This window comes from Protopterus annectens, chromosome 13.part0 (genome assembly GCF_019279795.1).
Source record: "Protopterus annectens isolate FY-2018-M chromosome 13.part0, PAN1.0, whole genome shotgun sequence".
NCBI classification, from domain to species: Eukaryota; Metazoa; Chordata; order Ceratodontiformes; family Protopteridae; genus Protopterus; species Protopterus annectens.
The window spans coordinates 504,065,658-504,079,252 of NC_056747.1; the positions used below are offsets into that span (position 1 = coordinate 504,065,658).

General features: G+C 36.7%; 1 protein-coding gene across 1 annotated transcript in view; it reads right to left on the reverse strand.

The window, feature by feature from the left end:
- Positions 1-13,595, reverse strand: part of LOC122787923 (dynein beta chain, flagellar outer arm-like) — a 5,188,001-nt gene that overhangs the window by 4,998,206 nt on the left and 176,200 nt on the right. The window contains exon 8 of the mRNA XM_044054850.1: positions 7,515-7,626. Coding sequence (XP_043910785.1) covers positions 7,515-7,626 — 112 coding nt within the window. The remainder of the gene's footprint in view (positions 1-7,514; positions 7,627-13,595) is intronic.

Below are 13,595 nucleotides of genomic sequence, written 5' to 3' on the forward strand. Positions count from 1 at the left end.
CACTATGCCAATGCCGAGAAAGAAAAATAAAGACAATGTATCAACATAACAAATGATTTCAGTTAAAAAAATGTTTTCAATTACTTTACACTGCTTTTAAATTGACAGAAAAATATGAATTCTCCTTTTAAAGGTACATTAAAGTCTCAATACTGTCTGTTAAAACACGACACTCCTAGCTTTAAAATAACTTTCCTGAAGAGGAAAATAATAAAACATCAACAAAATAGAGAAATGTAAGTTTTTCCCCAAAGGAAACTTATCTGCCCACCAAAAAAAAAAACCCACAAACCAACCATCAGTCTTCAATAGCCTCAAAGGAACATACTCGTCAGCAACAGTAAAGCTTTGGAGGGCTTCGACTCAAACCTGAGCTGCCAGACATTTTGGGTGCATGAAGTGACCTGAAGCTTTGTATGCTGTCTAGGCAGAATATAACCCATACAGCTTAAGCTAGAGCAGCAGTGATCAATATGATGAACATCGAGGTGATTTAGGATAACCTGATTTGAAGGGATATTTTAGAGCTACACATTTAAGGCTCATATACATAACATAAGCAGAAAACTATAATTCAAAATGAAAAGAAATGATGATGAAGCAGAGTGGAAATTCAAGAAATAATGAGAGTTTGTGATTTCAGATGCAGATCCGTAAGGAGAATAATAACTATACAGAATGTTATATTCATAAAGTTGAAAGTATTCTAAGAAGTAAGCCAATATGGGAATGGAGAAAGGATATTTTGCTGATTGGGATCACTGCAATTAGGGGTGTAGAGAATAGGTAGGAGGGGAGTGGAATTTACAATAGAAAACAGACAAAGGAGCCAATGTATGGGAGCAAATAACTAGAGAGAGAAAAGGTATGAGACTGTGAAGAGGCAAAGAAAACATTTTGACTGCAGGCTGGAAACTGCCTTCCCTATCAGTGATTGATATTAGTGTATAGGCAAAGAGAAAGGGATATGGGAATACTAAGTGAAAGACCTGCTCAAGTAGAGCTTTTAGTTGAAGCTAGAACAGAAGCTGCTGTTAAAAAAAAGGATAATCATTACGATATATAAAATACTGCACGATAACTGCAGGAATCAATCAGAGGAGGTTAGAAAAGATTGGGAAGAAAGTTTGGTTAAGCAATTTACAAGGAAACAATGGGAAAACTTAAGTATGGCTCCCAAATATGCAACAAAGTCTAGAAGAAGATTTAGGATTTTGCTTGGAAGTGTTTGCATAGGTATTTTTATACTCCAAGCAGACTCCAAAGAATTTTTCCTCAGGTAGATGGGAAGAAAGAGGTAACTGGGAACATATGTTTTGGGAGTGTAAGGAGTTGGCAGACTTTAAAAATTCCCTACGAAGTACTCTGTCAGAAACATTGGGTGAAAGTGGGTGTAACTAAGGAAATTATTTTTTTAAGTTGGGATACAGAATCTGAATTGCCTAGACATGGTAAGGCTTGTTAAGTTTAATTCCAGCTGCTGCCAAAAAACAATTACTAGTAAATGGAAATCAAAGTCTAAACCAACTGTATTTGAAGTACTGAATATTGTAAAAGAGATAAAAGAAATGGAGGTGGGATTTTTAAAAAAGGGGTAGGAGCAACTTACACAGAAAAATGGAAATTATGGGAACAATATACACAGAAAAATGTTTTTAAAGGAGGAGTTATGTTTACGGGAAGGCAGGAATTGAGCAATATATCTAATGTTGGTTTGATGATAATTATACAAAAGAATGCAGGGGATATATAAATAAAGGTTTTAACTGGAAACATGTTAATATGGTCCGTTTTTTTCTATAAATGTTTGCCTATGTCTTAAGTGATAATATGCTAAAAAAAGATAAACGATCTGTAGAACCAGAAATGGCCACAGAAGAGTCACCCATCTGCATCTGAGGCACTTTATCAGTCTGATGTGGGGGCAAAGGCTGTTTAAGTACTTTTCTTCTTAGTGTGACTGTAAGAGGGAAGATGTGAGTAACCATTAGGCTGTTCCATGGTTAAGCCAAAAAAGATGCCTGATTCCCAGGGAGGTCTGGCAGCAGTAGTCGATAAAACAGGCAAGTAGTAAAAGTGTAACTTTTTCCCCATAAATACAAAGCAAAAAAACCTATAAACACCCCAAACCCCAAAAGTAAAATAATACAAATTTCACCTCATAAAAAGTAGTTTAAAACTAGTTTTAACAACTTTTTACAACAAAAGTAAAAAGTGACACTCCGTTTTAAAAGTAATTAAGAGTCATATGATAATCATTAAAAAAATACTTTTGCCTTACTTTCAAATTGCTTTTATTTTTTTTTAACAGAAAAAGTACAACTTTTGTCATAAAATGTAAGGTGGAAGTTCTTTTCCCCAAAGGGAATTTAACTGCTCAGCATTAGGATACTGTTAGTTGACCACTGATCCTTGAAAGAGGAGAGCTCTTCAGTGTCAGGAAAGGTCTGAATGGCTCTTTCTTCAGCTCTGCTTGAGCTTGTAATAGTTTGAGAATGTTGAAGGTGCCATTAAGCTCTGTAAGCTGGATGGCTGTTACAGCCATAGCTGGATATAACCCATATGACTAAGGCTACTGCAGCAGTGATCATCCTGATGAACATCAAGAGATGCAGGCCATCCCTTGCGAACCAAATGTGATGATCAATAATCTAGTCTCATGTTGGTATATGCTGGATCCTCTGAAAATTACACCAACCACACAGCCAGTTGTTGATGCCAGCTATCTCTTTTTTGTTCCTAAACATCATTTGTTAGTGAAGGATGGCTTCCACTCAGGCCCAGAGTTATTCTTGCATTTGTCACATGCATTTAATGTTCTGACATATCTGTCTGCATGTCCCTCAGAGTTCTGCATTCCAGGTCACTCAGTCCCATATGGACCACCATGTCTTAGTCATATTTGCACTAAGAAAGGAAAATTAGAGCTCTTGTGATGTCAGAGATCCTGGTACCCAAAAAGCAACAGACTGTAACCTTATCCTTGTCCATCCTTGTGAGTGGAGAATATATATGCCTAACACTTGAGTCACCAATCACTATTAAGTTGTGACAATAGAATGTTTAGGAGTTAAACACTGGGAGCAATCTGACTTTTGGTGACCTAATGCTGCAAAGTATGCATGGAGGTTGAAGAATTTGTCATCTAAAATAGGATTATATTAAAGAAAGGATGGTGGAGGTATGGAATGAGCTAGATTAACAGGGGTGGAGAGGAAAATAAGAGATTAACTCAGTAAAACACTGGCTGTTTGTCAGATTAAGGTCAGGCAGCAGAGAGGTGCTAATTGGACACTTTAGACAAACTAAAAAATGTCTCTCTTCCCTGGCTGCAGTAGTATGAGGCATCATGTCCATTTTATGAAGAAAATGCTTAAAGCTGATGGTGCAAGGACTTTAAGAACAATTGTGGAATTTAGCTCATCTGTAAATATACACAATACTATCAGGATCTGAAAGGTATCATAGTAAGCTAATCCTTTCATATAGGTTTGAGGAAACACAGAGCTAGTCACAGGACATGAAATTATATTAAACATTGCATATATGTCTTTCGTTCATAGATTAATATGGAAAGCCAAGTTGGAGATAAAATCACTTTCCTATGGCCATCATCATCATACCTCTACCAGAGAATCACATACTTACTGTGTATAATTATCTACCACTCACTTCTAAATGTAAAAGTAAATCAATGGCCAAATACATGGCTGAATCTTCTAAGGAAAACCCATATAAAAAGAGTACATAAGTGGAGGGCAAGCTGCACTAACAAAAGCAGAAAGAGATTGGGGGGGGGGTGCCCATATCAGATGATCAATGATAAGTAGTGTGACACACTGATAAAACAGGAAGAAACATCACCAGCAGAAAAATATTTTTATTATTCCTATTTACAGACATTTGATAAGACTCCATCTGGAATACTGTCTGTAGTTCTGGACAGTCTTTTTTTTAAGATACACCATCGTATTTCAAGCAGGTATGGGTGGTGCCAACTTGAGGGGCTGAAATTCCAATGGGGCTGTCAGTTATGTGTGGTGGCTGGTACATTTTGTAAATGTCATTCATAGCTTCATAGTTTCATAGGAGATTACTAGGCTAATGGCCCAAGAGCCCTTACAAGCCTAGCCATATTTAAACTGAGTTTTCCAATTTTCACTACCTAGGTGAACAACTTTCATAGTGGTATGAGCCTATGATATTGTATCAAATACAGACTTCCACTGTCCATGAGGGACATGGGAGTCACCCCAGGAGTAAATCTACGATTGCTCATCCATTGATCTAGGTTGTGATTGAAGAGCATCTGGGAAGGGCTTTACTTCACATGATTAGGAAGCTTGTTCCAGAGAAGGGGTAGTCTCTGGGAGATGTATCTATCTATCCAACCTGATTCATTTGTGTCAGCGGCTAGGTTAAGATCCCTGAAATGAGGGATTTGTATGCAGTTTGATTTACAAATGTGTAACATTTCCATCACGGTGGGATTGGAGACTGCCCTGTAGGGCAGACACAGATCGCCCCTTAGTAGTCTGTAGGAGATATAATACAGTGATAGGGCTTTCAATCTTTCCACGTAGAACTTGTTTTTTTGTACCCTGTATCTTCCTAGTGAGAAAACTCTAGGGTCACTTCAGCTGTTGCAGATGTCTGGTGAGGTACATGCAAAAGGGTGTATTGTACTCAGTTATTGGTCTTATGGAATTATACTGTCCTATAATCTGGATGCCATGTCCTTACTTATGAGTTATGGCATATAGGACTTTCTCACCACTGTGGACACACGGTGGTCGAAGTTCAAATTACTATTGACCTGAGTACCCATGACACTTACCACTGGCTCTACTCCCGTGTCAAATCTTTATTTAGTGTGGGAAGTGATATGTGTGTGTGCTGACAGTCTGTTTGGCATTTGATTTGTCTGTATGTGAGAGTCTTTCCTCCATTTTCATAGTATAATTATACCCTTTACATATACTACTTGTTTGTTTCAGGATTAAGTGGTTGTCAGTATACATGAGACTACTGTTACATTGCCTCAGGATGCACATGTCCATCAGGCTGGCTACAGAGATGGTAGGAAACTGCCTATACATGATATCAGATTCTTACTGTGGTTTTATCAGGGAAAGGAATAGCTTAATTAGACTACACTGTACTGGTAGCACAGAGATTATGAGTAGGAACTATACTTTGTGTAGTCTAAGCTTAACTAACAGAGCAAAGGTGCTCACATCACAACTGAGTTGCTCCAAGGATAGCAAGGGTTTGGGAATGGTTTCATTTATTCTAGGAAAATTTATCTTCAAGGCATTTGTATCTATACAGGGTACTGCTAATTGCTGCTGCACAAAGAGCAGCTTTGTGCAAAGGCAAGGCTTATACACAGGAAAAGGAACAAGTTTTAATCTAACTACCAATAGGGAAAGTACACAATAAGCCTTCCATCAGCAATCTCCATTTCAGACAGGTTTAAATCAGCACATTTCTGCCACAAGAGTGCAGAAAATAACCTTCTTAATGTAAAATGCCTGGTTTGAAGCCCAAGTGTAAGAAGTCCACACACTCTAGATAACAACAGTCCTGATTATCTGATACAATGTAATAAGTACTTAAAGCAGCAGTAGAACAGTACTTTAAGTGCAGCAAATATAGCAAATACCACAGGAAACTAATAAAATGTAATCAGAACTATCAACAGAAGTGCAAAATAACACTTATTTCCATCTTTTTAGCACAGGATTGCCTTAAATGTAAGCCGATTCGCTAAAACTCTCTGGTGTAGTTGGCAAATGACAAGCAGCTGTGAGCAATTAAACAAAAACCTGAGCAAGCACAAGGCATATATACAAGCAAAAAAGAACAGGTTTTAAGCTAACTACCTATCAGGAAAGCACACAATAGGCCTTCCACTAGCAATCCTCAACTCAGACAGGTTTAGATCAGCACACTTCTGCTAGAAGAGTGCAGAAAACAAAAGTTCCAATTCTGTGAACAGTAAAAAATTTAAAAAGGTTAATATAAAAAAAAATGAAAGTGTATTACTGGGCATTACTGACTTTATGTGAGTGAAAAAGGACTACACACATCAAGCAAGGGTCTACTGCCCCTGCTATGCACAACATTAAGTGCTACTGCCTTGTAGTCATAGCTGGGGGGACAGGGGCAGAAGCCCCTTAATGGGCATTAAGATGTTTATCTTTTTAATGTCTCAAATTCCTAAAAACAACTGGTTAGTCACAAGCATTAATTTCTTGAAAAATATGACTTGCAAAAATATAATTACAGTAACACATCACACACTGCACATCCCAGTGTGTCCTAATATAAACAATAGCCATTTTTGTTCTCAATAAGGACATAGACAATGGGAAAATTATGGAATATCAATGTCTCATCTCATCAGCTACACAACTTGCCATACGTTGGACACTCTTCCCCAGCGACTGTGTCCTTGGAGTTCATATACTTAAGTAAGAGCGGTATGGGGAGCAAAACTCCTTACACAGAAGCAATGGTGAAACAGCCTCCCTGAAGAAATAATTGCCATTATCAAGAACTATGGGAATTACTTTCCATAATTTGCACATTTTGATGAGAACAATCCTCAATGAGATGTTACATATCTGTCTGGCAATTAGTGTAGAGGATCAAGGCTCTGAGCTGCTAATGAGCTGCTTCTTGTTGACCAGGGTACATGATTATTTAACCAGATAGTGCTCCTAGAGTGCCCCTGAAAATGGACACTTGTGCCCTTGTGTCCAAAGGGCTTACCTAGTTAACAGATGTTAAAAAATGCTAGACGTAATATGGGCAATAGACAAGAGAGCAGCAAACATGATACATGTGTTTAGCAGTATCTATATTAAGAAAGAGTAATGCGGTTTACTGCGTAAAGTCTTGCATAAGTAAGGCAAAATAGGAATATGATGTAAATGCTTAAGCATTAACAGAATACTTAGAAAAAATAGACAGAGAGAGAAAACATCATATTTTGAAGACGTGAGTTTGAAGAAGCAAGACACATTTTTTTATGGAAATATGATGGACAGGTGTCTTTATAGTGACACAGCAGCACTAAAAACTGTGATAAAATCCATGGAATAGACATAATCTAGTTAATAGGTTACTTATTTCATCACAGAATAAGTTTTGTTTTACAATATTGTTCTCCTACTAGGCAAAGAAAAGGGAAATTTTAAGGAGGATCAGTAGCTTATTCAAAAAGAGAGAGAAATGTGTAGATTAAGTGGGCTAAATAGTCTTTATCTGGCATTTGATCTTTTATATATCGAAATCTTACATGTCTTAATCAAATTTTAGAGACCAGGAAAAACACAGAAATGTATGTAATGTTTGTTTGTACACAAAGATGCAGTCACTTATGTTCATGTGGACATGCACACACACAAACACACACACACACCTCAATCAAATACTTTGTACTGTACATGAATAAATATACAGTTGCTATAGTTAAAAGCTGATTGAGTGAGCAGAAATTTGCTTACCTTTGGGGGGTCTTTAAGTACATCAACTTCCACAATGTTCTCTGCCATGCACACTACTTCATTGGCTGTTAATCTTAATAAATTCACAAAAACCTTTGGATGGTGGTAGTATCTGAAAAAATGAAGCAAGAGGTACTTCATTTTATATCTCAGTGAATAAATAAAATTTAACTCCTGTATGCATTGATACATTTGCTAAGTCAAAAATATGCATATGTTTTTCCTTTATACTTCTTAGAAAGTAGTTGCAATATAATTAGTTCTTCCATTACTATACTACTATATCCTGTCATGACAACTACATTCAGAATTAAAAAAAATATATATATCAAGCTTCTTTCTTTATAACATTGCTACTGCAGGATCTGGGCAATAACTGAATTGCAGTATGTATTACCATCCTTTAATAAGTGAATTTAGATGGGTGATGGGTGCTATAGCTTCTCCATCAGTGCTTAGGTTAAAAAGTAATCAACCAACAAATCATAAAATAGTTTTGAATCAGGGTTTCAATATTACAGTTTCATCTGTAAATTGCACTTGCAGGCAAGTTCTTTTACAGGTTCATAGGTAAGTACTAGACTAGCTGACCTTGCGAGCCATTTCAAGACTAGGCAATTTCCCTGTTTTGTGCTCGAATTAACCTAGCCTATTTTATTCAAGATTGGCCTTACTCATCCCACAATCAATAATTATATATTGACCCTAGTGAGAATAACTGATACAATAATGCAAATTTTTTGGCATTTAGTTTCAGTCCATGATTTTGGCAAGAGTTATTTATTTGGATCAAACTTCCCTGCAAGATGGCTAAGTCTTTTGAGGATTTAATGACTGCTCCTAGCTTGTAGTCATCTGCAACCTTAGTCAGCCAGAGCCATTTACTATTATTGACTTTTATTTCAGAAAAATACATGCCAAGCAGGAGTGGTCCCAGCACAGAACCCCAAGGAATTCTACTGGTAACTGGTCTCTTGGCAGAGGTAACTGACCCTATTTTGATCTTCTGCGTCCTATCTGTGAGCCAGTTGGCAATCCAGTGAGTGACATAGGGGTTTATTCCCAGTTTAGTTAGCTTTTCTACTATGCTTGAGTGGGGAATTGTGTCAAAAGCTTTGGCCAGGTTGAGGGATGCAATTTGTACCATTTTGCCTTCATCCATTGCTTTGGTGAACTTTAAAAACAAAAAATCCATCAGGTTTTGTCATTGTTGATCTTTGTCACTGTGAAAACAGTCCATTTGGAGATGTGAAATATTGCCATTAGGGCAATTATCAGATAATCGATTGAAGATTTTTTACTTTGCATCTCGGCAGAAGAAATTCTGTAAAGTAGTCTCCCATTTTTAGCAGTAAAACATCATCTTCCAGAGTTATTTTTGTTTCAGCTAGTAAAATAATTAAAATTTAAGCAATATGTTGATGTTATATTTATGTCCATCCACTGATGTAATATTTATTGATTTCTGCATATCTACTTAATGTAAGAAGTCAGTACATACATAAATCATGTAATATCAATGAAATTATATTTTATCAGTTGGTAGTATTACTCTTCAATTGTTGATATAAGCAGTATTTGTAAATAACTCATGCCCCAGGGTGTTCTAGGGTCTGACTCCAAAGGCAGAGGGCCTCTGCACCACTGGAAGGGTGTTATTTACACAGTAACGCACACCTTGGAGGGCATGACTGTGCTTAGAGAATAAGCTGTTTGTAAAGTTGTGTTTTACATACTTTTTAATTACCATAGTATTATTATTTTTTATATATTTCCACGGTGGTGCAGCGGTAGTGTTGTTGGCTCACAGCAAGAGGTTCTCCCGTTCGATTCTTGGCTGGAGTGTGGGGAGTGCCTTCTGTGTGGAGTCTGCATGTCCTCCCCACAGTTGGGTGGGTGTTCAAAAGACATGCGTAAATGGGTGTGCCTTCGTTGAAGGCTGAACGTCGAGCTGGCAACTCGGCATCCGTGAAAATCTACTGCCAATCATTAGCAGACCGGAGTTCCGCTGTGGCGACCCCTAACCGGGAAAAGCCAAAAGACAACAACAACAACATTATTTTTTATATATATATATTTCTGTTGTAAAATAGATCCTCCACCTAATGTTTCAAACTTGCTGCAGTATATGTAAATGGTGTTGAAGGAAGTATTTTACATCCAAAACATAACATTTTTCAAATAAATGTCTCTATATTTAGCTCGTTTTTTGGTCCCTTACTCATAAAATGTGATGTTTGTTGACAATCACTGGGGATTGCAGTCGCTAAATAATAACATACATTTCAGGTTCATACTTAATTTCCTTCATAAAATGCATGCTAACACAACTCCTGTTACTCTAGCAACTTTCTAATTTTTTAAGAGCAATATTTAAAATCGGTTACTGTTTTTGAGCCTTTGTACCTCTTTATTTTAGGCTTTCCCCAGATTTCCTGGGTTAAGAGGCTGAGTGGTATGCATACCTCTCAACTGCTGCTGTCACTGCTCAGTTGATCTCACTCTGTCTCACACAAGCACACTTGTATTTTCATGCACACAAACATGCATGCACTCACACGCAGACAGAAACATAAACACAGACACTTTTCTTTCTTCCTTTTTTTTATGTTCCTTTTAATTTTACACTTGCTAAACAGCAAAAGTGCTACTTAGCCAGTGAAAAATAATGGTTCGATTGATCTCACTTTCATATATGTACACACACACACACACACACACACACACACACACACAAAATCTACTTTTTTTTTCTTAAATTTGCTCTCACTAAACAGCAAAGGCGCTGCTTAGCTATTGTAAAATAATTCTGCCCATTAACATCCTTACAGTGCAAGCTCCACGGCAGCTTATTATGCTGCCATGAAGCATCAGACTCATTTTTTAGTGGGCATTACCAGTACATTAATACCCTGCTGGTGAACATTCACTCTCCAGTCAGAGTGACAATGTACAGGTAGCCCATTCTTTAAAAAAATAAGACATCTCTGAAGAAAATAAATGCAACATAAATATATAAAAATGGTGGCTCATATAATAACATGTTGTGCTTCTCTGGCTCATTTGTATCTCTTCCAATTCAGACTGACCTTATATAAAAATGATCAAACTGTACTTTGTCCCTTCAAGTCCAACCTCAGAACTGTGACACATGCGATCATGCATCATGCTGATACTCACTGTGCACAGCATGGTGACAAAACTGGATTCTGTATTTGGTTTGCACTAAACCATTCATTGTGGACAATACACTGAGCTATGTTTATTAAAATAATGAAGACTCATTTTCATTTGCTGAAATTTCATGTTTTATGCTGGTGATTGTTACTCTGGTTTGCAGTCAGCATGGTTATTATGTTTGTAATTTCTGTAGTTTATACAAGCAGATCAAAAGCATATTTTTGTGCATCTGTAAGACTAAAAATAATTTTAAAAAACAGAACACAGTTAAGAAAACTAGCAGGAGAAATTCATGTTTTTTGAAAGACTAAACTAGTCTAAAATGTCAGACTCTATGAATTCCTTTGTTTTTGTACTTAATACCAATTTTAGAGTTTTAGAGGATTAAGGTAGAAAGTGGAAAAAATTGTGGCTTTGAGTACAAATTCACAAAAATAAGTTGTACTAATTGACAGCCCAAATTTTGAAAGAAGATACCTGATAGACAATAGGGTAACATATTAAAGTCTTATTCAGTAGGAAAAATCAGCATTTCCAAACATGATGTGTATGAAATTGCTTCCCTACCCCTTTTTGAGTACAAACTGGACACAGCTGAGCTCAGCTCATGAATATTGACCCCCACACCCCCACCCTGCAGCACTTTTTTCCATAGGAAATTACTGTCATTATAGTTTCTTGGTGTGCACTGGCAACAATTTACTCATTTTCACAAATTTCCATTCTCTGTCTTGATGAATCTGTGGAGTTAGTATATATAGGTTCAGGGTGTCTGGGAAGCCTTATCCTCCACATAGGCAATAAAGTGGGATGCCCCCCCCTGCAAAAAAATAGTAACATTTGAGTTTTTCTTCAGGTTAAATTCCTGACTAGTTGCGCTTGGCAAGTTAGTTCCTTACCAAGTATTAACATGGCAAGTCATAGATCAGAAACATACTCAGAAGCATAATAATAGTACAGCATGCAGAAGCCATTAGGGTTATGGAGGCTGGAGGAAATGCAATAAGCAATTGAATCAGGGCTCATAATAGTGAGGAATGCAAAATTATTTTAGTAGCAACAACTGAACAATGAGGCAATTTAACTAGCTTTTTTACCCGAGAATATTTTTTAAAACAGGTGAGCTCAATACAGTCTAGAAGATTACACCTACTGCTGGAGTTTTAAACCACAATCATGGTGCTATAAAACATTTTAAAATGTCAGGAACTATTAAGGTCAAGTCAGAAAACAATGAAGAAGAGGGTAATGTGTTTTTCCAACAAAAATAACACAATAAATACAAAATATGGAACAAGTATGGACAGAACAACAGAAGGATAAAATAACAGTATGGTTACCTGGAAAAGTACCAGAGATTATACACAAGAATGGTACAGATTTCAGAGAAAAGGGAAAGGAAAATCTCTAACAAAAAATTAACACTGAAAAAGGAAACAGATAACAGAGATATTATCAGTTAAGACAATACAATAGAAAGAAACACAAACAAGCCCCCAAAAAAAAAACTGTTTACATAAACGTCCTATTATTCATATCTTGGTATGAGATGACTGTAGCTGTAGACCATGGCTTCAGAAAGAGACACAGTAATATAACAGCATTAATTTCTGTCATAGGTACTGTATATATCAGGAAATGGCTAGCACACTGGGACATATGCTGCTGATCTTCAAAAAGCATTTGTCTAACTGGATCAATCCCACATTAACCACTCAACTTAGAAAAGGGTAATTTAGGGAATACCATCTTAACTGGTTCATAAATTATCTTAGTGGTAGGTCACCTGGATTTGCATTAACAAAAAAGCCCTAAGTCCAATTTCATCCACATAGGTGTCCAGTGCTCCTGAATAGGTCATATTGTATACTTCATTTGTACTGTATAAGTTATGTCTGTCTTGATGCTCTTGTAAAGCTACTCTATATGCATATCATCTGGTACTTCTAATACTCCTGACCCAGAGCACTTTGCATAGCAACTATAAAGGAAATAAAGCATTCTCAAAAACATCTATGACTACTAGAAAGTTCAATTATATTTTATCTGGTGTAACCAAGAAATCAACCAGTTCACTGCAGCCTTAACTGACAGGTCCTCTTGGTGTTACAACTGTACATGTTGACAATTTCAAATACCAAGTGATATAGATTAATCTCTCATCTTTGTCCCAGAGCTTTCACATTGGCTGGATTGTAACTAAAAGATACACACAAAACTACCATGCAAATCACACCCAGAATTAAATAAATTGTAAGTAAATCCTTGCTAATAGTTAAACTATTTAACCTACTTCCATTCCTAGTTTGCAGATGTTAAGCAAACAATATCAGCTTGCATACCTGTTTTAATATTCCAGTCCTCGAAAACACCATGGTGCTTCTCTAACCAGAGTATATACTGGTATTCTATTACCTACAGGCAGACCTCTTTTTTATTTTTCTCCCTTTTGCACAATCTAATGTGCAGATGAAGTTATCCCACTTAGTAAGACATTGGTCTGACAATGTATTGGCCATGTTTACACTTCTAAGTCAGCATTAGATAGCAACAGAAAATATCTCTTCAGCTTCTGGCAGCAACAGATCCATATAACCTGTTAGTTCCTTTAGAGTTTCACTGTGATGGAGCCACCTGTCACCTTGCACATACCCACTAAATCAATTACAGGAAATACAGTCTAATTCAATAGTGATACTAGACTCTTGAAGAAAGTACAATTGTCCTGTCCAAATACCATATTTTCTCAGTCCATACCAATTATTTAATGCTGTCTCAAAGCTAGAAAGGTCCTCACTAGAAACTATAAAATATTGCAGAGAAATCCATGTATATGCTGCTCTGAGAAACAAAATGTTGATTAGTTTGTAACAGTTTGAATAGTAAGTTGTTCTACCTTTT